This window comes from Octopus bimaculoides, chromosome 6 (genome assembly GCF_001194135.2).
Source record: "Octopus bimaculoides isolate UCB-OBI-ISO-001 chromosome 6, ASM119413v2, whole genome shotgun sequence".
Classification (NCBI taxonomy): domain Eukaryota; kingdom Metazoa; phylum Mollusca; class Cephalopoda; order Octopoda; family Octopodidae; genus Octopus; species Octopus bimaculoides.
In genome coordinates, this window is record NC_068986.1 from 90,787,456 (window position 1) to 90,813,358 (window position 25,903).

The 25,903-nt window shown below is 35.8% G+C and overlaps 1 protein-coding gene across 2 annotated transcripts in view; it reads right to left on the bottom strand.

Moving 5' to 3' along the window:
- Positions 1–25,196, bottom strand: part of LOC106869812 (uncharacterized) — a 31,450-nt gene extending 6,254 nt beyond the window's left edge. The window contains exons 1-5 of one of the 2 annotated variants that reach the window (XM_014915694.2): positions 24,047–25,196; positions 5,557–5,682; positions 4,920–5,023; positions 4,168–4,297; positions 1,005–1,052 (exon numbers count right to left, since the gene is read on the bottom strand). In XM_014915694.2, the coding sequence (XP_014771180.1) occupies positions 1,005–1,052; positions 4,168–4,297; positions 4,920–5,023; positions 5,557–5,682; positions 24,047–24,195 (557 nt within the window). In that variant the 5' untranslated portion in view covers positions 24,196–25,196. The remainder of the gene's footprint in view (positions 1–1,004; positions 1,053–4,167; positions 4,298–4,919; positions 5,024–5,556; positions 5,683–24,046) is intronic. The other variant, XM_014915696.2, reaches the window with a different exon arrangement.
- Positions 25,197–25,903: the final 707 nt, after the last annotated feature.

The window sequence follows — 25,903 nt, forward strand, 5'->3', positions numbered from 1 at the left end:
TATATATATATATATATTTATGTTAGTCCCCCCCCCCCACCATCACTTGACAACTGATGTTAGTGTACTTACATCCCCATAAATTTAGTAGTTCAGCAAAAGAGACTGACAGAATAAGTACTAGGCTTACAAAGAATAAGTCCTAGGGTCAATTTGTCCAACTAAAGGCAGTACTATGGTATGACTGCAGTCAAATGACAAAGAAATAAAAGCATGTATCTTTGTGAGTTGAGTTCATTCTGATTTCAATACCAGGCTGAAGATATTTTGATTCACATATCAACAGCCAAAAGAAAAATGTTCCTCTTAACCTACTAGAAGATCAATTATTCAGAAACATACTTCATCCCACTCATTTGTTGCATCCAACCCTACTATCCCCATTCCTTCTTCCCCAGAATATCTGCTTTCTGAAATGTTCCTGCTCACACAGAACTTTAAAGGTATCGATCTAACCAGTCCAAGAGTGCCTGCAAGGACCACAAACTCTGGCCCTTCTAGACTCAATGAGTGAGTGAGCAACTAAGTATAGCCCTATGAGCTGGCAGAAACAAATGAAACCCACATATTTGCTCCCTGTATAAATAAGAATGCCACTGGTCTCAACTTTGGTATTCGTGTGTACAATTGTAAGGAGAAATCTCCACATCAGTTGGCATGAGTACCAGTAATACAGAACAGCTGATTCAATCAACAAGACTCAAGCCCCTAGCTAGCCTAATTACACCTTCCATCAGAAGTCTTTTAACAATAGCATAATGACTTTACATTGACCCAATATAACATTTATTGCTAAGCGGACATAGAATCAAGTCACTCTAATCATGACTATACAAACATAATTAGTTACAGTCTGTCTAGAAGTATATTAACCAATGTGACTTATTCTAAAGCTGAGGATGTGATTTAAGGGTGATTAGGTTGCTATTTCTAGCAGGTCAAGTGACCACAGAGGCTCTCCCATGGGAACTGGTGTAATGGATTGCATCAATCGCAGTACATACCTAGTACTTATTTTGCCAAGTTTGTAGGGACAACAGTCATAATCAATCCTAGCAGAAATAAAACAAAATACTTTTAAGATAATTTGTCTTATACTCTTCACTTTCTACCAAATCACAACCTTTACAATATTGCCATTCCTAAAGGTAGCGAATTAAACATACTTTGAGATGGGAGTAAATTACATGTTAAAGGATACAGATATGGCTGCATGATTAAGAAGTCCTCTTTACAACCCATTGGTTCCAGGTTCAAATCATCCCACAAAACCTTAAACAAATGTCTTCGGTAAGGTGCATTCCAGAAGTTTTGAGACTTTTAGAATAGGTAGTTCTGTCCTAGATAATTGTAATTTCAGTTTAGCATTACTATACATCAAATAAGCTGACCTGCCAACTTATTCTACATTGAAGAAGATGGCTAACAGCACTTTGAACACACCCTACTAAACACTGCACATTAGTCTGCAGAATGCAGTCAGTGGATGAAGACAACTTGGAAGCTCACTCAATATGCAATAAAATCTTGTATTAAACTAGGCAAAATGCTACAGAAATTTATGAAATGCTCCAGACTGCTTATGGATTCACTTGCAGGAGCCAAGCATTTTTTTCTTTTTTTTGCTAGCATAAAAGGTTGCAGGAGAGTAGAGAAGAGGTAAGAAACAATGAGATGTGACAGGGAGGTCAAAACATCAGAGCTGGTTGAAAAAAATTTGCTATTTTCTGGAAGAAGACCACCAAGTGTCTATAAAGACTAAGCCTGCAGTTTGGAGTTGAGGTGGCAACTGTACACAGAATTATCCATGAAGATCTGAGCATGCACAAAATTTATGCAAAGTTTGTTCCCAGGGTACTCAATGACAATCAGAAGGAAAGATGTGTTGGTGACAGCAGGGTGATGGTGGAGTTCATTACCTCCTATCAAAGATTAGAGTTTCTGGTGACCTGTGACAAAAGCTGGATCTACTTTCATGATCCAGAGACCAAGAGACAGAGTGCACTATAGAAGCAGCCTGGCTTCACCAGACCCAAGAATACTAATATTGATACCCTTTTTTAACATCAAGTGCATCTGCTAGACAGAACCCAGTGCATATAGATAATGCCCAACAAAGTGTACTTTGAAGGTTTTGAGGGAGTTCAGGAAGAGATTCCCTTGCAAAAGGCCAGAGCTCCTCCATTCAGGTCAGTGGCCTCTGCACCAGGTCAATGCACTGCCCACAGTTACATCCTGGTGACCAACTACTTGACAGAGAGGGATATCAAAACTGTTCCTCACCCTCCCTACAGTCAAGACCTTGCTCTCTCTGACTTGATTGTTCCTCAAGCTGAAGGAGAGCCACGTGGGCAGTTGTTTTGAAGACTGAGAAAATGAAGAAGGCTGTAATAAGAATCCTGGGCTCCATCACCTTGAAGGGCTTCCATGAGAACTTCACAAAGAGGCTGGAGTACTAGAATAAGAGCATTAAAATCTGAGGATCCTACTTTGAAGGAGATTAAAATTTTGTACTTTGAAATCAATATCTCTTTAAAAAGAGTCTGAAAATTTCTGGAATGCACCTTATGCCATAGTCTTAGGCTGACCAATGCTTTGTAAGAGGAATTTAGTAAAAAGAAACTGTATAGAAGTCCATCATTACTTGTATCAGCATTCACTAGGGATTAAGATGAGCCAATTCCAGCCAGTGACTCCACAAACAGAAGCTCGTTATACCTGACAATCACAGATGTCTGACACTGCACACCACATTGCAAGAACCAGATATTGATTCAAAATCAATGTTTTCATCACACTTATACACATATGCCTGTGCAGTGATAATGATGTAGCTTTCAAATGACAACCACCCAACTGTAATTTTGCAAGAAGTATTCACAGATAAAAAGACATTGATAAGCAATTCTCATTTTCATGTAAACACAATGCATAATTTAACCTCTTAAACTAAACCAACCTTTTTAATTTATTATTAATAATTATCTTAATTATTATACTTCATTTATCTGCTTTATATAAATTTTCCTCATTTATTTGCTTTATGTAAATTTTCCACTGATAACACTGAAGGGAGGCAGAGTAAATGGGAGATAAAATGCGATTGAGATTTGTAAAAGAGTATAAAATGTTCCAGTGTGGGAAGATGTAAATTTAATCTTAGTATTTAAACTGGTCATATCAAGCCTAAATATTCTGTCTGGTGCTCAAATTACCAGCTCTGGCCTCTCACACTTGCTCTACAATGTCATTCAAAAATTAATCATTGAAATCTTGAAGCCATGAGACAATACATAATTCAAAACATTGTAAAATAAGCATTACATTTGATAGGGAAAACAAAGTTAAAAAGCATTTACTGACAAACCACCGCAACCAGTACTAACTTTTACAACCAGATATCCAAGGTAGATCAAAAACTCAAAAAACAGATCAAACTTCAGTGATAAGCTTCCCAGATATGATGAAGCACAGACAAGATTCTAAAATGTGTTGTATTGCATATTCTCTCAAACTTATTCTGGTTGTTCAAAGTTTGTTTGCTTTCTTGAAATAAGTTCACTTATCTGTACAGATGGAACATCTATTTTAACTAAGACTAGTATTTAGCAGAGAATTCTATAAATGTATACATATTTAAAATATTTTAAAGAAATTAATGACATTTTTTTTTTTTAATATTTCAAAGCTTTCAATAAATTTCTGAGGAAATATATATTGGTAATTACAATTTCACAAACTTAAAATATTACATATAAGGTTCAATTATTTCCAAGTCAGCCAAGATTAAAAAAACTCATGATCAAAAGATCACCCCACATGTTCAATCATCTTTTTTATAAATCTAGCTACATAGTCCAACATGTCCTATTTTGAAGGATAGAAGAGTGCAATTTGAGGAAAATTGGATAATGCTTTTCTGCCAGGTTAAACTTCCACATTGTTTTGACTCTTATTCTACATATCAACAAGCCTAACCTTCAATTGTTCCAGAATCCTATAAATGCATATTTCAACTAGTTTCAACTCAAAATTTTTATTGTGAATGCAGACTTAACTCCAAGCTGAGATCAGTGGCATAATTACTAAAACTACTGAAATGTTAAAAGACATGAAAAAAAAAAAAATCTTTTCTTCATCCAAAAAGCACAAATAAATAAAACTTACTTTTTCCAGACAGCTTTTACAATGAAGAACAAGATGATCATGATGAAGAAACTTGCACTGCAAATGGCAGCTAAGGTTCCAATAGAGAGTTCATGAATTGATGGTAAAGGCTTAGAGCCCTGAGCTAGTTCTGCAGAACAAGAAAAGTCACAGATTTGAAAATACATACATACCATTTAGATAGTATTTTGAAAGTACTGAGAAATTTGTAAATAGGTCTTAATTTTTTAGAGCGACTCAAATTTGCTATTATTTATAGCTACGTTTGCATTTGAGTAACTTAATAAAAAAATCACACTAATGTGTGTGTGTGCATACACACACACACACAAAATTTTTTTTTCAGTATAGCCTTGCTGAATAGTTAATTTGTATCATTTTACAATTGTGTCTTTCCAAGAAACTACCATTTAGCACAGTCTGCAAACATCTTCAAGCATAACCTTTAGGTGATCAATGCCTGCAAATATAATTTGGTAAATAGAAACAGTGCAGAAAACTATCAGACACAGATCTGCATAAATCCTTCACTAATATATACTAAGAAACAATGTAAACAGCAGTGAGTAAACCGACAAGCTGATATATATCTTAACATTTGAGGTTTCATTTTTTTTTTTTTTTCTGCTGAAGTGGCCGATGCTTCTTTGTTACTCTCTGGCTACTATAAAACAGTGAACCAGTGGTTGGCTTATTAGGAATATTCACATTGTTCACAAAAAATACAATATTACGAGAAAAAGCAAACTTACCAAAACAAGTTTCACTATCAGATTTAGCCCAGCCTGGACAACAGTCTAACACTGTGTGGTATATAGTTATATTTTGGTCATATCGTTTCAAACAAGTTGTTGTCCTAGTGGAAAATATATAAAAAGGATGATGGACTTGTGGACAGGAATAAGCTTCTAATGATCATATTTTTAACACAGACATGAAATGCACACATGGCCTGTCAAGTGTTTGTTTTATATACCTCATTTATAAAAGTAGGTCACTAACAAGCTTTGTCCAAACAAGACAATGTAACAAGAACAATTTATTTTCACAGCAAAAAATTGATTAAAAAAGAAAAAGAGCATAAGTCAAATGCTATACTATTAACTAGATGCTTCATATGACAGTGGGAAGATACAACTATCTATTCTTACAATAGAGATTGATTGGAAGATGCTATGAGAGATCTAGACTCAATATTGTGCATGCAGCAAGACTTAAATTGCAAACTAATATCTTATTCTAAACAGCATTAAACAGTTGAATAACATGGTTAAAAAGATTTTTTTTTTTAATGTGTATAATTTTCAGAAATCTGGAGAGAAATTAAAGATACTAACAAAACTCAAATACAAGGAAAAGTTCAAATAAAAAGCTCATTGTATAACATACTTGTAAAAAGTACACGAGTCCAAAGAAAAAAATCCACAACGAGTGACATATTTTTGAATGCATTTCTTTCTCTCAACAACTTCCCTTGTTTTCTCTTCCTTGACGCTCTTTTGGCACCATCTTCCACTGCAAAGGGATTAAAAGAAAAGAACTTTTTAAAAAGATTGAGGAGAGGAATCAGTAAGTCATCCTAAATTCTTGGAAAGTAAATCCATCATCCCCACCAACTGTTCAAGATTTTCCAGGAAATATTTTCAAATCAGCTGATTACCAGTTAGACCAATATTCTGCAAGTACCCAGGGATATGTGAAGGAATGTGTCTAAGTGATTAGGGTGTTGGACTGATAAAGACATGAGTTCAATTCCTAGACTGGGCAGTATGCTGCATCCACGATCAAAGCACATCATCTCACATTGCTCCAGTCTATCATCATCATCATCATCAGTTTAACATCCATGGCTTTGGGTGGTTTGACAGGAACTGATGAGCCAAAGTTCTGTGCAAAGCTCCAATGTCCATTTGGAATGGTTTCTATAACTGGATTCCCTTCCTAAAGCCATTTACTTCACAGCATGTACTTGTGTACTTTTTACATGGCACTGGCACTAGTCAGATGAAAATGAATACAGTTGATTGCTGCTTCAGCCCTCCTTGTCACATCCTTGATATTCTGCTGGATCAAGGTTGAGAAGGAATATGTCTACTCATGACTACATAGGCAGTGAAAACAATTTGCCAAAGTGGTACAAACTCCCAGGTTATATTCACTTGTGGATGAGTTAAACCTGTACATGTATACAGCCAAGGATTTCCTTCAAATTACATTATCCATACCGCCTTTTTACATAGTTTGCTAGAATAGTCCGTCTCCCTTACATCACTTTATACTAAGTGACAATACTTTGGCTTGCTGGATCAACAATTCATATGCTGCTACTACAGAAAGGAATACATCAAAATATCCTCAGCCCAGAGAACTATACCTAATGCTTACAACAGTGTGAACACTGCAAAAGCACTCAAGAGCCATAGAGTGGTAACTTTGATATTGGTACAAAGCATTTTTTTTTTAATTATGTCAGAATATGAGGGTCCGGTACCTATAGTGTAAATTTGTTCAAATAAATACCAGTAGACAAAACAGATTCTTGGTCACAATTTTGGAAAGTTTAACGAGGAAATTTGTCATATGAGACATAGTAGGAATGATAAAACAGGTGGGTTTACCTCTTGCAAAATATCAACTACTTGGCAAAAATGCAGTAACAAATTGGCCAGTTATTCACAAAACGAAATCAATACAAGAGGCTTGGTTTACCTGCTAGATGCAGACAGAGACACAAAGGTACCAAGAGAGCTCTAAAGAAATGGGTAGACAATATGAGAAAAGATAGGAGGAAAGGAATTAAAGCAGACATAGGATGGGGAGCTCAGGATTAGAGGGCTTCTTTAGGTATAACATTCAAGCAGGTTCAAAATCTAGAAACATTCAAACTTCCCTTTGATAAAACATTTGAAATATTTAGAGAGGTGGTGTAGAAGAGGGTGAGATAGAATGAATACAGAGTAACCAGAGACTATTGTGATGATGAAAACCAGAGAAGACAACCTCCTCCACCTTGATATATAATTCCCATCACCCTGACAGCTAATTTATAAGAGGACAGCAGTAAAACTGTAATAAACCCTCATCTCAGTCAACTGTTACCATGCTAACCATGAGAATATTACACTAAAATGACCAGTCTGTGTTCCCCTAACATTTAATGACATTTAAAAGATGATCTTGCCAATAAATAATTAAACCAAGCTTTTATCCTTTTCATATCCTCAAAGGAGGTGTGTGTGTATGTACACACATACACACACAAATGCATATATTTGTGTGTGTATGTATTATACATGTATATACTGAAGAGATACTATTTTAGGTTTGTGCTTTAGTTTTCCCTGAATCCTTGCTTGCTCGCTCTCTCCCCTATACTACAGAGAATGACATGACAAAGAAATACTTAGTTACTCATGAAGGGACTTCCAAAATGAACACATCGAGAATGTGTGTCTGAATTCAGAACACAAAGATCCTGTCCAACATTAATAATTCCATAACTGCACCACCCAAGACTGCAGGACAAATATCATAAAGAACTGTATCCAATGGTTTACTGACTGCCAGTTCATCTGCAAATGCATGGACATACACACACTTGGATTGCATTACCCTACTCAATAAAACAGACCAAATATCATGTACATAGTGTTAATGTTTGATTTTGTACAAATGTATGGAAGCCTGTGGCATATAAAAACAAAAATAGCTATAAAGAAATTATATATATATATGAGGTTAGGTGTAAATATACTGGCATTCCATTGGTTACAACAAGGATTTCAGTTGATCTGATCAACAGAACAGCCTGTTTGTGAAATTAACGTGCATGTGGCTGAGCACTCCACAGACATGTACCCTTAATGTAGTTCTCAGGAAGATTCAGCATGACACAGTGTGACAAGGCTGACCCTTTGAAATACAAGTACAACTCATTTTTGCAAGCTGAGTGAACTGGACAGAGCATTGTCAAGAATTGAACTCTTAACCTTATGATCACGAGCAAATTACCCCAACTACTAAACCACGCACCTTCACTTAGTTATGAATAGTTAAGAGGAATCATTTTACAGACTTTTACATTGTGTATTTTATAATATTTATAATGTTTTTTTCAATCTAGTCATCCGTCTTATTACTGGATAGACATGGTTTTAAACTGGATTCAAACCAACTCAGAAACTATTTCTTTACTGAAGACACTAAACTTAGGATAGTTACATGAAGGATCCTAGCTAGAATTCAGTTAATGATGTGTTTGTGTGTGTGTGTGTGTGTGCGTGCACATGCACACACATTGTCCCCCACAAAAATGTGTACACACTTTAAAAGCAGATAATTTCCATTGTGGATTTGACCCTTTAGAAATAATGAAGGGAGCCAGACCAAGCTTTGAACAGAGGAAATTTAGTCCTAAAGTACTACTGGAAGTTTGAAATACAGTTGAAGTGCAAAAACAGTTTAGGTGGAGTATCAAACAAATCCATCTATGTGACTTCCCATCACTTGAAGTAGAGATAAGTCAAAAAAGATAGAACTATTTAAAATGTCCCCAAGTAGTATTCCAGAAAATGACCTACACAAAGCAAGAAAGGATACCAGAAATGTATTTCTCGAGTTGAAGAAAATCTGTGTAACAAGCAAGTCATAGACAAATTTCAAAATCAAGCATTCTGAAGTGCTGTCATTGAAAACTTCTATTCTAAGAGTAGTCCAAGATCTCAACAAAGATTATCCAGACAGAAGTGTAGAGTTTTTCAAGTGGTACTTTAGAAGATATGTAGAGGATGCACACTTTCCAACAAAGACTGGAGTAAGGAGGTTAAATTTAAATTAAATGGCTCAATCAATCATCACAATTGCACTCACTGGGAACTTAAGCATCTGCATACTACAGAGGCATATGTTAATTTATTAGGATCTACTGATTTATCAAAAGGATTGGACTTCTTTTTTGTTATGGTACAGTGAATGCTTCCATTAACTTTAACATGTGACAATGTCATGTTGAGCATTCAAGAAGACATTGAAGATGTAGAGATTTATTTCCAGCAAGATGGGGTACCTGACATGTTCACCAGACCTCATGCCAATAGATTTTTTATGGAAATACTCAAGGGATAAAGTTTACAGTACAATCCCAGCAACAGACAAATCAGGAGAAGCCACTGAACAAAAGTGCACAGAGATACCGAACAAAATTTTTCTTGATCTCCACAATTCCATCGTTTTATCAACAGTGCCTGGACCAGAACAATCACCAGTTTGAAAACAAACTTCCATTTAAAAAACTGAATTGTCTAGATTCCATTAGATTTCAAAAATGAAATTCATTTCAATAAACACTGACTTATAGTCATTCAATGTGTGCATACATTTTGGAGGATACTCTGTTTTTATGTGTGTATGTATATATTCACTTTGTAAGGTGGTTGGTGCCAAGAAGGGCATACTGCCATAAAAACCATGCCAAAACAGACGGTGAAACCCAGTGTAGTCTTCTGCCTAGCCAGCCCTTATCAATCTGTCCATACCAGAATGGAAAATGGACATTAAATAATAAGAAATAAGACACCTGATTGTAATTGGAGACAAAAATAAATACTGTAAATATACATTTTGATGAGATTAATAACCTAGAAAATTATAGGGTTGGTCCTAATTTAAATAAAAGGGATTGTAGAAAGATCTCATATTAACAGATTAAAAAAAAACAAAAAAACTTAAAACACTAAAGTGGGCCAACTTACCTAGAGAAATTTAGAGTTGCTTGACCTACTAAAAATAGATACATATACTATCAAACCTACACCAACTGATGGTCATTTCTATCTTCTCTAAACATGTATATAATACAATTAGAGAACATGAATAATTAAGATAGCAGTAATATTTGGAAAAAAATCTAATTCAGTCAACAATGCATTCATTCAGTTGTAAGACTTAACAAGGTTCTCTTATTGATTTACGTAACTCATTTCAACACAAGACCAAATATTCATATACAAAATCACTACAACAAAAAGATATTGTAAAAGTGACATTGAACAATTACTACAAATGAAGATGAAGGATTCTTATTGGAAACATGTAACACAGTCGGCAATAAAAAAAAAAAAGAAAATAAGGACACAATGGATTGAGCAATTTGGTCTTTTTCATCACAGGACTTATTTGAAGCTGACCTCAGATTAAACAAAGTTGTCACAATCAGAGGATGAAGAGCCTCAAAGAACTAAGTTTAATTTGTATTCAAATGTAAAACTAGCCACTGGCAAAGTCTGCAAAAGGCCTAGAGGAAAAAGTTGTTTAAACCTTAAATCCAAAACAGTTGCTTACCTGTCAACCTGAAAGTAAAAATTTATTTACTACAGGCACTTACAGTTCTCCTCTAGTACTAGAAAGGACCCTGCCCTGATCTTAGTCTAGATCAAACATTTCAAGGATACTTTAGCAAAACAGTCATCCATCTACCACTTAATCATGAAGGTAATATGGCTTAGAGGTTAGAGTGTTGGGCCCGTCATCATAAAATTGTGGTTTTGGTTCCTGGACCAGGCAATACATTGTGTTCTTGAGCAAAACACTTCATTCTCATGTTGCTCCAGTCCACTCAGCTGACAAAAATGAATAATCCTGCAATGGATTGGCGTCCTGTCCAAATGGGGAACATATAAGCCATGAACCTTGGAAACAGGCCCTTATGAGCCAGTATGACTTGAAAAGGTAACTTTATTTAATGTACACACTGCCTTTCTAAAAGATCTCAGATCTGGTGTCTATTCACATCAGTTGGCTGAAGTGAAGCTTGATAAAGTCTCATAAAAGTGCTTGATAAAGTCTCCTTTCAAGGGATTAAAAACAAACTAGTAATCCATGCCTTATCCAGTAAATCATTTTGCCATAGCTATACTATTATTCACAGAATCTAATTTATACAGATTACTGCCTGAATTATAGTACTATAACCAGAAATGTAAATACATTAACTAAGTTGATACACATAAGAGTTACAGCAGGAAACAAGGGAGAAGGAAGTAGAAATCATGAAACAAATATAATTAACCTTTCAAATTATGCCAACAAGTGTTAAAAAATAAAAACAAACTTCTAAAATACAAAAATGACATTAACCTATGTGTTTATTATATCATTCTGGGAAGTTATGGTTGTCTACCAGACCTACTGACATTATTATTAAAATAAACTTTTAAGCTATCACAAACATATCACACACACTATAAAACATCAATCAGCTAAGTATATTTCATGATTGTGTAGCTAATTCATCTATTTCAATAGAAATAGCAACTTGCTTAAGCCAACCCTAAATCTCCTGTTAGTGACCCAATATACACTATCCATGCTTAAAATATTGTACTTAAATCAAAATCTAATTTGAAATCTCATTCCATAAAACCTCAGTAAGTGACAATTTTGTTATAGAATTTTTATTTCAGTTTTTTTTAAAGATCTTACTATTACTAATAATCAAGAAATTCACTTAATTGCTAGAGAAAGCAGCTCTATCTCCCTCAAATCACATTGCCTTCATAAGATAAAAAAGCAGGGGACACAAACACTGATGAAACATTTTAAATTATAGGTCTCCTAGAGATACACAACCAATAAATTGACCACTGTAGCCCCTAAAATACATGTTGAATGGTCAGAGTTAGAATACTTCTGATTATAGGTCAAACAACAAGAACCTACTCGTAAAATCTGTTTTAAAAGAATGGAGACCATAATTGGAAAACTGAGTAAAGAGGTTTTTATACCAAACAGCTAAAACTTTGATGTCAAGAGAGCATTATTTTTAAAGTTCTCAAGAATAAAGGCACAAAGATAAATGACAAAGCAAGTGTCCAGTAGATCTGTTCTACATAAATCATACCAATTATCACTAAAGGAAAGACTGAAACTTAAGGAAACAAAGGAGTGATTCTTTATAAATATTTCCATTATCTTTAAGGTGTTGGATGTGAAGGTAGTATACTCCTGCACTACCTTTAAAGATTGAGTTATGTGAGGGGTGAGAAAGGATATAATTAAGAGAATGGGTTCAGCAACTTACTATGCTACCCAAAATGGACCATAGGAGAAACATTTGCTGCTATAATTGGCATTGAACTTGCAAAGCTGACAAGAAGTATTGAAGTATCAGTGAAATACAACTGAACAGTGCAAGAGGTATTAACATGATTAGGCAAGAATGAGACAACAGAGTTGATGTAGAGATTATTATCAGAAGTGAAAAAGATGTCAAGGTTATTTTGAGTGTGGTCTGCCAGGGACATATTTAGTAACTGTAGCTAGTCACTAACATAATTCAGAGTGACAAAATATTTAGCCTATGTGCAAGAACTAAGGAGTCATGTATACTGCTAGCAAGATTGGGTCCTTAAGGACATGAAAATTTCATAACTGCTAGTTATTGAATAAGTTGAACCTAGAATTTGAGAAGTGGGGAAAGTGTTTTATGCATGCATGACCATCACCCTTCAGAAATATAGATTGAAATATAGATTGCGACATGAATATTTATGTCTCAGAAGAATAAAGAATGTTAAGGGTTAAAACTAAATAGTGCACAACATTGAAACTGACTTTCTATGGTGCTATAACCAATATATAATCAATGAACTATGAATAAATAACACTTCAAAAGTGCTGCTGCTACTACTAACACAAGCTTACAAAAGCTGGTACCGTTAATTAAATCAACTACCCCTTCCCACACACACACATATATATATATATACTACCAGCAATACACAGGGTTGAATGAATTCAGCCCAGTGTATTCCTCCTTTGCAAAGATTGGTCTTGTGCCAAACAAAGAAAAACCACACTTAAACATTAAAATAATGTAATGAGATTAAAACATACTATATGTGTGCATGTGTGTGTGAGAGAGAGATCATACCTTAAAATTCTTAATTGATAATCTCAGATCAATATTGTAGCAGTTTGCATGGCTATCTTTTAAGACATCATGACTGCACAAATTGAATATAGGACAGTGCAGCATTCTGGACATTATGCTGGGTCTGCTGGTGCTAGCAATATTCTGCCTGTCTATATCAGAATGTATTTTATATTTTATTAAAAACGATGAATCCAACAAAGCACATTTTTGTTAGACTCCTTGTTAAAACATAAATGCTCACACTGAGTATCTTTATTCTAAGCAACCCATGTTCTTATGAACAGGTAACCCCAGGACTGTAATATGCTATTATATATATATATATATATATATATCTCAATCCATCCATAGAAACCATGCAAAAGGTGATGACTGGAGCCTGGTACAGCCCTCTGGCTTGCTACCTCCTGTTAAACTGTCCAACTCACCAGTATAAAAAACAGACATCAAAGGATGATGATGGTGATATATATTTATTGTTTCTGTCATTGGATTGTGCCCATGCTGGGACACCACCTTGAATAGCTTAATTGAACAAATCAACCCCAGTACTTGCATTTAAGTCTCGTACTGATTTTATTGATCTTTTATCAAAGTCCTAAGTTACAGAGACAAACAAACCAACACCGGTTGTCAGAGAGTGGTGGGGGACAAACACAAAGGAATACATACGCACACACATATATATATATACATATATACATGATGAGGACATGTGAAAGCTTGAAAGAAATTAAGCCAGCATGCTCTGGTAGCAGACAATAGGACTGAAACTATGAAGTTAGGAATCAAACTTAACCAAAGAGCAATGCTTGTGTGTATATATTTTATCTTTCTCTGGTTTCAGGCATAAGACTGCAGCCATGCTGGGGCACCACTTTGAATTTTAGTCAAACAAATCAACCCCAGTACTTATTGTTTTGGAGCCTGGTACTTATTCTATCAGTCCCTTTTGCCAAACTGCTAAGTTACAGGGACACAAACACCAGTTGTCAAGCAATGGTGGGAGACAGAAACAAAGACAAACATGCACATACACACACAATGTTATATCCAATGTATTGCTGTAAAATTGGGCCCCATAAGGTTTTTATCAGTAGCTTTGTATGAGGCTTGAACCAAAACCTACAGATTTTTTTTTTTAGCCCAACAATATGCAAAAGAGTTTTAGAGGTGACATAACCCTGTAAATGCAATTTATGTAAGAGGGTAATAAAAGCTGATACAGGACTGATACTGCAGTCCTCAACTGGTACTAGGCTTTCCAATGAAAATCTCATGTAGAAATGGCATCATAAAATGCACCAAGTCAATACTGTAATATTATTGCCAATTGGAAGGCAATGAGTCATAAGAAAACATCAATTCACAAAAACTAGGAGATTCTTTGCTGTTTGTGCCAAATGATGAAGGATTGAGACAGGTGATGAAACACTGTGGTACTAATTCAATCAATACACCAGAATGGGAAATACTGCTCTAAACAGATACACATAGTAACTTTATGTGAATGTATATACACATACACATCATCATCGTTTAACGTCCGCTTTCCATGCTAGCATGGGTTGGACGATTTGACTGAGGACTGGTGAAACCGGATGGCAACACCAGGCTCCAATCTAATTTGGCAGAGTTTCTTCAGACTAACCATTAAACAATCTAAACACTTGCTTGGGTGCACCAGTCTTTTCTTCCTAATACTGGATTTATCAGGAAGCAAACGGCAAATAAGTCTTTTCTTTTAAAAAGAAGTATTGACAATTTGCCTTTTAATTGTTACCCTAGTTTAAAACAATTTGCTTATATTGCTGTTATTAAACAATTCTGTGGTGGCTGACCAAGGGATATTGTTTCCAAACTTCGCTAACTAATGCTTCTCGCCTCCTTGTCAACATCCCCATTCCCCCAATATTCATATACATACATCTAATATCAGACCAGAGTAATTTAAATCCGGGTTTGACGATGCCGTTGCTATTATAGTCAACGCAGTTCACCAAGATAATACACTAAAAAAAAAAAAAAAATTATACATAAGCACAATTTACTTAGTGAGTGCAACACCCAGTTTTCCAAGAGGATGCTCAAAGCATTTTCATTGCCTCTGCCCCACCCCAAAAAAGAAAAAAAATTAGAGGACGCACTTGCACCCCCTGTTCCAGAGCCTATGTAATAAGTTAATATTATATAGGAGCAAAATCATTTGAGAGCTATCCCATCTCCTTCGCTAGAATTTGATCCTGAAAGTGTATGGTTGTGATTCCGCGCACGTGCTTGCATGTGAAAAGGTTTGCGTATAAACACGCACACGAGTGAGCGAGCGAATAAGGAAGTTAACGCACAGATTGGGGATGGGTCAACTTTCCAGTGTTCCAGTTTTAAGTAGCTGACAATAAAAGAGAAACGGTCATGTGTTTTGTAAGGAGGATTTTTACCAGATTGAATGTCCTAAGAAATTTGCTGGTTATTGAAGAAATGAGTTGATTATGCACAAATAATAAAGAATACTATTTTAAATTTTCATCCACAATTGATTTATCAGTTTTTGTTAAAAATGTTTTTTTTTAAACTTTTTCCGCCCACGCACTTCCTTTACTACAAAACTGAACACATGCATCCTATCACGGGATTCTGTAACAAGAGCAAAAAAAATAAATAAACAAACAATTAAATGTCATTTCCCCACACACCCGATTCACCTCATACATTTTTCTACATGTACCCTTCGGTATTTAGACAACTTTTAATATATAACGTTACATCTGCTTTGTAACTCAGGTGAAACGGATGTCTCGTGTAGTTGTTTATAGGAATAAAAGGGAAAATGACTGTAAATCATTGTAGATGTAGCTTTATTTTTCAGACATTTCAACGAGCAATAAAGCGACGAAAGGAGAGAGATTAAGTTTGTGACGTAAACATGGAATATGTAAGGTTAATGAGTTAATGAATACTTATTAACTCTCGTTACAGATCATAATGTGACAAATACGAGATGAGTCAGCTTCTACGTGGATTTTCGACCTGCTAGAAATAGGTACCAAATCTCTAATTCACACACCACCTATCTTGGAAAAGGACAATGGATAAGGTGGTCCTGGGTTCCCTGGACATACGAAATTGACGGGAGGATAACGGCCGGAATTTCTTTGTTTTATCAGAGCTGACCGTGGGTTGAACAACACACACTAGTGATCTTTAATGAATATAATTTTGAAAGTTTTTCCTATGTTACAAAGCCACATATTTATGGGGAGGGATGTAGTCGATGGACTAGATTCATTTGCACTTTATGAGGATAAAAATATACTTCAGAAAATAAAATAAAAAGCTAAACGAACGTCGGCGATGAGACTTTTTTTTTTTTTGTTAATATTAGCAAAGGGTTACAAATGTGGTGTGTGGTGGAACGGGAGTAGGGGCAGTAAATTCGATTAAACTTTCTCCAGTAAATGCGTTGAGGGGAGAAACTGAATCACTAAACTCATACATCAGCACGTGAGAGTGAGTATGCAAAGACACTCCTTAAGAACAGTTCAATGACCGTTAATCATACACCGTATACAAAATCTGCATGATGCAATATTCGACACACTGGATAAAAAAACTGGAGGGATTAAAGTCAGTGATTAAGTACAAGGCTACATTTGTGAGAAAGAAAGAGAAAGGAAATGAGAGAAGCGAATATGAAAGTGGTTCGTATATAACTTTTACTCGTTTCAGTCATTGGACTGAGGCTATGTTGGGGCACTGCTTTGAAGGATTTAGTCGAACAGATCGATCCCAGTACATATATATTTTTCTAATCTGGTACATTCTATCGCTCTCAAACCGGTGTTACGGTGACGTAAACAAACTATCACTGGTTGTTACGCAGTGGTGCCGAAGGGGCAATAGTTAGAAGCACCTTCCCAAGGTTGAAAAGCGAAGATCTTTTCAACACCTAAATTATGAATAAGGAACAGTGAAATACGGAGCTATTTAAGAAATCATTTTCAAAGAGGGTACAGTGTGACTTGGGTGTTATTTCTACCAGGTTGAACGATTCCTTGAGGATGGGGTAGGGAACTTCACTAGAACCAAGGGTTAAGTGCAAGAACTTATAGACTATGAGCAAAGCTGAATTTACTATTAAGAAAAATAAGCAGGCAGGTCAACAAATAAAGAAAAAGAGAAGCAGAATATTTTTCCAGTGTTGAACTTTAGTGCACACACTCAAGCAGTCTTCCTGCAATTTCCATCTGCCAAATTCATTCATATGGTACAGGCTGGCCCAATACTATAGAAGACACTTATCCAAGATGTCATAATACATCTTTATTTAAAATTCTAAAACAATTTGACACTAAACCGAAGGATTACTAGATACTCTTTAGCAGAGTACATGTAAATTTTTACAAAGATGGCAAACAAGCTTAAACTTCGAAGTTATCCTCTCACAGAGAAGATAAAACTTTGTGAGGAATGGTGATATGCGGTGCTTAAGAAAATCCTGCCAGCTATGCTAGCATGGGAAAACTGAGGTTCTGAAAGCATAATGCGTGTGCACACAACAGTCAAGCTTGCACCTTTTTCTTATATATCATCATTTAGCGTCTGTTGTCCATGCTGACATGAGTTGGCCAGTTTGACTGGGCTGGCATGCTAGAAGGTTGCACCAGAATCCAGTCTGATTTGGCATGGTTTTCTACAGCCGAGTGCTCTTCCTAATGCCAACCACTCCAAGAGTGTAATGGATGCTTTTACGCACCACTGGAATAGGTACCATTTGCATGACACTAGGGTGCATTTACATGCCACCAGTACAGATGTCAATTTGCGTCACTTATCTGCTACAACTGCAATTTTGCGCAGTTCAATAGGTCTTCTCTAGCACAACATAATGCCAAAGGTCTTGGTCATTGCCTCCAAGAGGTCCCCATGCTTGAAACGAACTCAGCCACTTCGCCTCTGTGAGGCCCAACATTCAAAAGATGTTCTTTACGTGCCACCAACACAGCTGCACATGGCTTGTCAGGTCCTCTCAAGCACAGTACATCACTAAAGGTCTCAGTCAGCAGTCACTGCCTCTGTAGGGCTCAATGTTTGAAGATCATGCTTCACAACCTTGTCCCTTGTCCTCCTGTGTCTACCTCTACCACAGGTTACCTCCACAAATTATTCTCAGATTACAATAATAGTTAGCTACTTTTCGTGCATTTGAAAACATTGAAATTTAAAGAGTATAGAAGATTACATAATTCAAATGAAATTCATAGACGGAATACAATCAGTTGAATATCATGTAAATCATTAAAAAAAAATCTTCAATCAAAACTTAATACAGTGGAAGTTCAGTTTAACAAATACCTCTCAACATGAGCAAATCGGTTTGTGAACAATTTTTTAAACACAAATATTTCAGGTGATGAACAGTGTCTCGAGTAACGAACATGCAAGCTGGCAACGACAGTTGGTGATAAGCTGGGAGTATCAAAGGGAGATAGTTCCTGCTGAGGTTCTACTATGGGGAAAAATAATTTTGGTTTATTAACATTTCAGGTGAAAAAGCCTTCGGGTAAAATTTAAATTTGTTAACAGGTTCCACTGTACAGGCATTGAATTTATACAATAGCATGAAATGATTTCTAAATTTCAAATAACCAAATTGAAAACACAAATATTAGGGTGGCCTTGATATTGCGACATGTTGATAAAAGAATAAACCTGGTTCTAAGCATTGTTTTAGTGGATATAAGCATAACCCATCAAAATATCCAGTCAGTGGTTAAGTAAATTAAATTTAATATAAACATTTATTTTCAAGCAGTTTGTAAATCCACAAAAGCAGTTGAAGGATTTGAAAATAAGATTTCAAGGATTCATGAAATCGGTTGAAAGCAATACTAAAATGACCAAAGCAAAAGTCAATCTTAATGTTAAGATGCAATTTATCACTGACAGTGAGATAACTGATATCTCAAAAGTGGATTGGTTTTATAAACCAAAATGCAATCACAAGTTAAAACAATTTGTTCCATCATACATTGATATTTTGGAGAAACTTGAAGCACTTGTTGTGAGCATTATTGTTACTGGTTTATTTGTTATAGGAGGATGAATATCAAAAATGTTCAACATTGATTTATGAGATGTACATTCCAGGGGGAGATTACCTAAACTGATGCAAGTAGAAAAAGGTACATTAGAAATACTTCCAGAAGATGGACATCATATCATGATAAGTAACTATAGCTGAAGCAAGTTGCTAGGCATGGCTGTGCAATTAAGAAGCTCTCTTTGCAACCATGTGGTTTCAGGATCAGTCTTGGGCAAGTGTCTTCTATTATAACCCCTAGCTGACAAGTAGCTTGCGAGTGAATTTGGTAGAGGGAAACTGTGTAAGCACCCATTGTAGGTCGCTGTTTAAGAACTGGTGTTGGTTTCTTTACATGTCCATAACTTAGTGGTTTGGCAAAAGGGACTGATAGAATTGAAAAAGACTTGAAAAATTGGGTACTTGAGTAGATTTGTTTGACTAAGCCAGTCAAGGTGGTGCCCTAGCATCACCATAGTCCAATGACTGAAACAAGTAAAAGAAGGTAGAAGAAATATAGAAAAGGAAACCTTGAAAACTGTATGGTGCACATAAAAAGCAAAGCATTTTCTCTTTGGTCAAATATTTCAATTGGCCTCACTCAGTACAGAAATGGTGATATGAAATAAGATGCAACTTCTGCTTTTATTAATTACAGCAGCAGAATAATACAGCAAATAGGAGAGTAATGGAGGGATGAGTAGGGATAGGAGTGGGGTTAGGGCAGCAAGAGTGTTGGGGAGAGTTGGAGAGGAACATAAGCAAGGGTGCAGATGGTCAATGCTAAATGAAGTGGGCAGTGACAATGCTAAAAATAAGGCTGGATGTCAAAAGGAATTCGCTCAAGAGTGGGACCTAGCAGTCTATTGTTGGGATAAGAGAAAGCAGGTGTAAACTTGACAGGGACATTAAGGGATCCAGTTGTGTGCACACACATTATGCTTTTGGAACCTGTTTCCTTATACTGTATGGATTGTCATATCACTATCTTCTGTCTTATCTCTATGAGGTTCAACATCTTGAGATCAGTCTTCCTGTCTTCCCAGATTTTCTACTTACACAGGTTCCATCTACAGTAGTCATGGACACTTCATACAACTAGCTTTATCCATATGCACCACATTCCCAAACTGAGTCTTTTCTCATGCACAATACATCTGATTCCTAATAGCATATCCTTAAGAACTTATTAACATGAGGTTGAACGTGATGATGCTGTTGAACTTGATAATGCTGATGTAGAAACTAGTGTTACAAATGTGAATTTATAAAATTGGAAACCACCCATGATAATATTTCATCTGAGTATGTTCAAAAATTATTTTTAATTCAAGCAATTGTTTAGTTGCTGAAAGGCTGTTAAAGTCACTGAAAATTAATAGAATAAAACTGGAATTAAACTGAACAGAGTTATTAAGAACCATTTTGCTGAAACAGTGCTCCAGAAGTAGTGTTTGACGAAGCCAGTAAATATCAATGAAATATGTGTATTGGTTTAATAAAATTGGATGTAAACCTAAGACCTTTACATCATCCAAAGAGAAACACTGACACAATAGTCAAAAGTTTTAAAATGAGTTTCAAAGCTTAATCATAAAGAAATCAAATTATTTTAACTGGAGATCACATCTGCAAATTTGATATATTCAGATCAATCCAGAAGTTCTGAGGTATTACCACCAGAAAGAGACAACTGCCTGTATCAACTTGCATCTGAATATTGAATATCTTTTTTTTTTTACTAATCATTTATAGCATTTCTTTAGGAAAATTTCGTAATTACTAGTAGGATCATTTACAATTTCTTCAAAGTCTTTTGTGGAATTACAAACTACCCGGAATTTTTTAAACCAAATTTAATGTTATGCTGCTAGATAGTTTGATGGTATAAGTAAAGCAACATTTGAACTTGGTTTATAACTGTTTCTACTTCCATTTATGTTCTAGTTATGCACTCACTCTGCCCGATCCTCTGTATCGCTTAACACCTGTTTTTGCCCTTCTGTCATAATTTAACATCTCATCACCTAGCATAAATCCCCTTCCCTCAATACAACACCCAGCTCATTTGGAGGATCTAATTTTGTGAGTTACTTGGCGACCTCACTAGTGCCAGTACCACATAAAAATCATCCAGTGCATTTTGTAAATTGATTGGCATCCAGTCATAGAAACCACCAAAGCAAATACTGGGGCTTGGCTTAATTCTCTGGCTCACCAGCTCCTGTTGAACCATCCAACCCACCTTGGAAAACAGGTGTTAAATGACAATCATAATGCACATTTGCACTATAAAAATTAAACAATACCTCACTCCGGAAAACTTGATCCATCTGCTTTGAATGGTAGACAGATATAATCACAACATCTTATGAAATTACAGCTATTTGGTATGGGCAATAAGAGAAATTAACCAAAATGTATTTCAAGTATGCAATAATAGTTTTGGCTCTTAAAAGGTATACTTGCTCATGCAGATCAAATAAACAGGCATAAATAAGAATCAGTCTGTCAAACATTGACTTATATTCTAGATTACTAAGAAACACTAATTTTGATTTTACAACTGATACAGGAACAAGCATTGCAAATGATGTTCGACACTGTTCTTGAATAAAATAATCATTTATCGTCCATGCTGACATGGGTTGGACGGTTTAACCAAGTTTGGTAAGATGGAAGGCTGCACCAGACTCCAGTCTGATTTGGGATGGTTTCTTATGGCTGGATGCCCTTCCTAATGCCAAACCACTCCAAGTGGTTTCAGGAAAATGTAAGGTCATTGTTACACTAATAATATTACATTGCTACATGCATTTCTCATTGCTTATCTATGATCAGGACTAAGTGTGGTCACTAGCTTCATGTCAGAGGGCTCAGCTATTCAGTAGAATTGAACTTTAATGTAAGAAAAACACACACAGAGACTACAGCTGTAAGTGTATAAAGCTATTATTAGCTTACACACACACACTTTTCATGTTTACTATATCCATGCTGGTATGGGTTAGAGAGAAGTTATTGAAGCCATATTCTACAACTTCCCATAATTAACATTTGTTTTTAGATAAGGTGTCTATTGTACTGGTCTTCACACATGGGTTATGGGGACAAACTGTTTATGAGATATAAATCCTGTCATTGTTTTTATTCACATGGTGACAATGTGAAAACATGTGGAAATGCACAATGAGTTTCTGTACAGTTTCCATCTACCAAATTTTATTCCCAGGCTCAAGACTATAAAGGGTACTTGTACAAGGTGGCATGCAATAGGATAGAACCCAAAGCTACATGGTTGCAAAGCAAACTTCTTAAACAGCCAAGCATTTAGACAAAGAGAGACAAGAAATGTACCTGTGCCTATAAACGTTTGTGTATGTTTGTATCCTTATTTTACACACAGTCATATGTTGGCATGGGTATGGTAGTACAAGATTCAGACCTGAGGTTATGTGTTCCCCCAATGTTACATTTTTGGCTATGCTCTCTACAATAGTTTGTTGCTCTTCCTGATACCAACCAGTTTACAAAGCTTACTAATGAACCTTCTCAAACCCTGCGTTATTGCTGCTTAAATTGATACCATTTACAGAATGTACTGGGTATTTTATGTAGCACCAGCACTTTTGGAGTCGCCTTGTAGCTGGCAAAACGAAAGAGGTCACATGGTGGAAGGAACACAGTAAAAGAAGAAAGTGTTAGGGCTGGATTAACAGAGGCAGAGCGATGGATTAAACCAGGAGTTTTCAACCTTTTTTTTTTTTTCATCTATGGACCTCTTTATTATTCTGGGTTTAAAAAACTAGTTTTATAAAAACTTTCAAAATTCCTATTTTTTCAAGCATCAACTTGTGTAAGTTGAACTACGTAAAATGTTAGAGAAAGAAACCTAATTGTTTCATGCAATACACACCAATACATACATCTCAAGTAAAATAACTTTCAGGGGCCCTGAAAATACAATTGTGTACCCCCAATTGACTATTTTGTTATGTGGACCTCCAAAAATCTTGAATGGACCCCAAGTAACCATATTGGACCCCGGTTGAAAACCACTGGGTTAAACGAAGTAGTAATGGAACGGGTTGAGTAGATGGACTCAGGATGGGTCAGTCTATCTACGAGTTCGTCAGAGTCCAAAACAGTTACTGATATTACAAGTTTTTTGCTGAGAGAGGGTTGTTGGGGAGAGACCAACAGAGTGTTATAGAAGTGGGTAATAGGAGAGAAAATGAAAAGTAGTATCAAGAGGTTAGTGAGAGAGAGACAGTGGTTAAGCGAAGAGAGAGTAGGGAGGTGTGAAGGTACAGCATGGGCAATAGGAGGGGATGCATGCACATAACAGAGGAGAAGTGCATCCACTAAATTTCTGCAGGTCAAATCTTCGGTGACACATTTCGCCTGTTGAACAGTCTTAGGTCATCTCCGTCAAATGTAACATTAACGTCATTTTCACCACTTCAACCCAAATCTTTTCTCTCTCTCTCTCTCTCTCTGGTAACCATTCACTTTGAGCCCTTGGTACTTAACTAATGCATCCAATTTCTTTTTTGTGTGTGTGCGGTACAAATTTGGATTGGAGATAGATAGATAGATAGATAGATAGATAGATAACGCGATATATACAGAAAGAAAAATGTATACACAGAAATAAACGAGTAGAGAGCAATGTAACAATTGCAATACAGAAGAATATTTAACTATCGTATAGCAGACGACTTGCTATTACAATGTAAATATCATAGTATGAAATGAAACTACGAAACTGAATTCTCTCAGACACGAGATGCATAGTTTCGCAGAATTAAAAAAAAAATAATAATAACTTGCCAATATATGAATAATAAAATTCAGTTCCAACTTACTGTGATTCAGTGGCCGACAATGCTGGAAGTTGGGACAAACATACGAGCACAATAACAATAACTTTAGTGGATCGTGCACAGCTACCATGCAATGGAGCTATAGACGACAGCGTGTCTAGTAGAATTTGGGCACAACAGTTCTTGTTCATGGTTTATCTGAAGAGAAAAAGGCTATCTTTTGTATAAGCTCCAGGCAACGTGAACATTACCTTGGGAAATGCGTTGAATAAGTGTTGAAGTGTTGAATAAGACGACACCAGTTTCCACAAGAATATAGAACGTCGTTAGTTTAAAATAAAAAATTACTAGTATTTTGAGGAATGAGCGACTGGACTCAACAACAGGGTTTGGAATTAGGGTTAGCGAATAAGTTTTTTACAGGTAATAGAGTTCTCCTTAGATATAGTCCTTTCTTATCACGCGAGTCTCACAAGGTATATCCGTTCTTTTACAATACAACCACTGGTGCACTAAATGTGGGGTGTCTTTTGTCGTGAAGTCTTGACTGCAAAACTCCTCTTCGCTAGTAGAAGACAATTCCAGTTCCATATAATCTTACAGGAAATTTCCTATCTTTTCTTCTACAAAAATCTCAAAATGTGTGTGTATAAACACAAAATACTCTGCAAGACATAGCAGATATGTAAACTAGGGGTTGAGTCCAAACACAAAAATGAATAAAAATAAGACAACAAAATAGTCAAGAATTATATAATTAGCAGGGTTGTCTATTAAATTTAGACTTGGCTTCTTCAAATTTCTTTTTCCTTCTTATCAATATTTCATGGCTCCAATTCAATAATGAAATTAAGATTCGAACATCCTTCACTACCAGTTCGTTTTACCTTTCGATAACGGAATTACATCTGTAATACTGCTCTGTTTACGAATGACTAAGAATTTGTAACTAAAAACGAAGCAATAAAGAGAAGACTAGTTTGTTTCGTTGTTTTTGAGTACGGAGTTCGTCAATTTGAGTTTCTAACTCTTCGACGAAGTTGTGAGTTCTGTAACATTGGCTTCCTCCTCTGATCAGCTTAACAACAAGTGCTCGATACGTTAATTCAGCGACGTGGTTTTCATAAATAATTACATGCCCCGAATAGCGTTTGGTTACTAAACTACAAATACCCTGCCTTTTTATAGTGTCTAAGAAAAAGAACACATGTTTAGGTTCCCTGCCTTGATGTAGCGTTCCATAAACTCAGTAATATTGCCTCGTAAATCATTTCCGCAATATTCACTTGATATTCCCTGCCTTCGTACAGCGTTTCAAAACAACTAAATTGATATTCTCTGCTGAGAAGAATAAACTAGAATTTTGTCAACATATCATAGAATTAATAAAATCCAGAATCTGTTTACGACATTAATAATTTTTTTATTGCTTTCTCCGAACAAGGGCACCATATTTATGTCTATAAGGCAGACGAACTTATTCAAATTTGCGAATTTTCTTAACATAGAGTTACGTCCCATGTATTACTCATCGAAGCGCATATTGCAACACAGAGTAATGCTACTTAAGCTTGGCTTTCCTTACCATACTGCTAAATGATAAAAAAAGGATCCAAATTTTTTTTCCCCATTAAGAAAGATTATTTCTGTCTATATGTATCTTTTATTTTTAACTTGTTTCAGTTACCCTTGACTGCGGCCATGCTGGGACACCTACTTGAAGAGTTTTAGTCAAACAAATCGACCCCAAGGCTTATTTTTTAAAAAGTCTGGTACTTATTTTATTAGTTTCTTTTGCCGGACTACTAAGTTACGGAGGCCATAAACACACCAACACCGGTTGTCGAGCGGTGGAGTGGGACAAAGACACACACACATACATTATATATAAATATATAT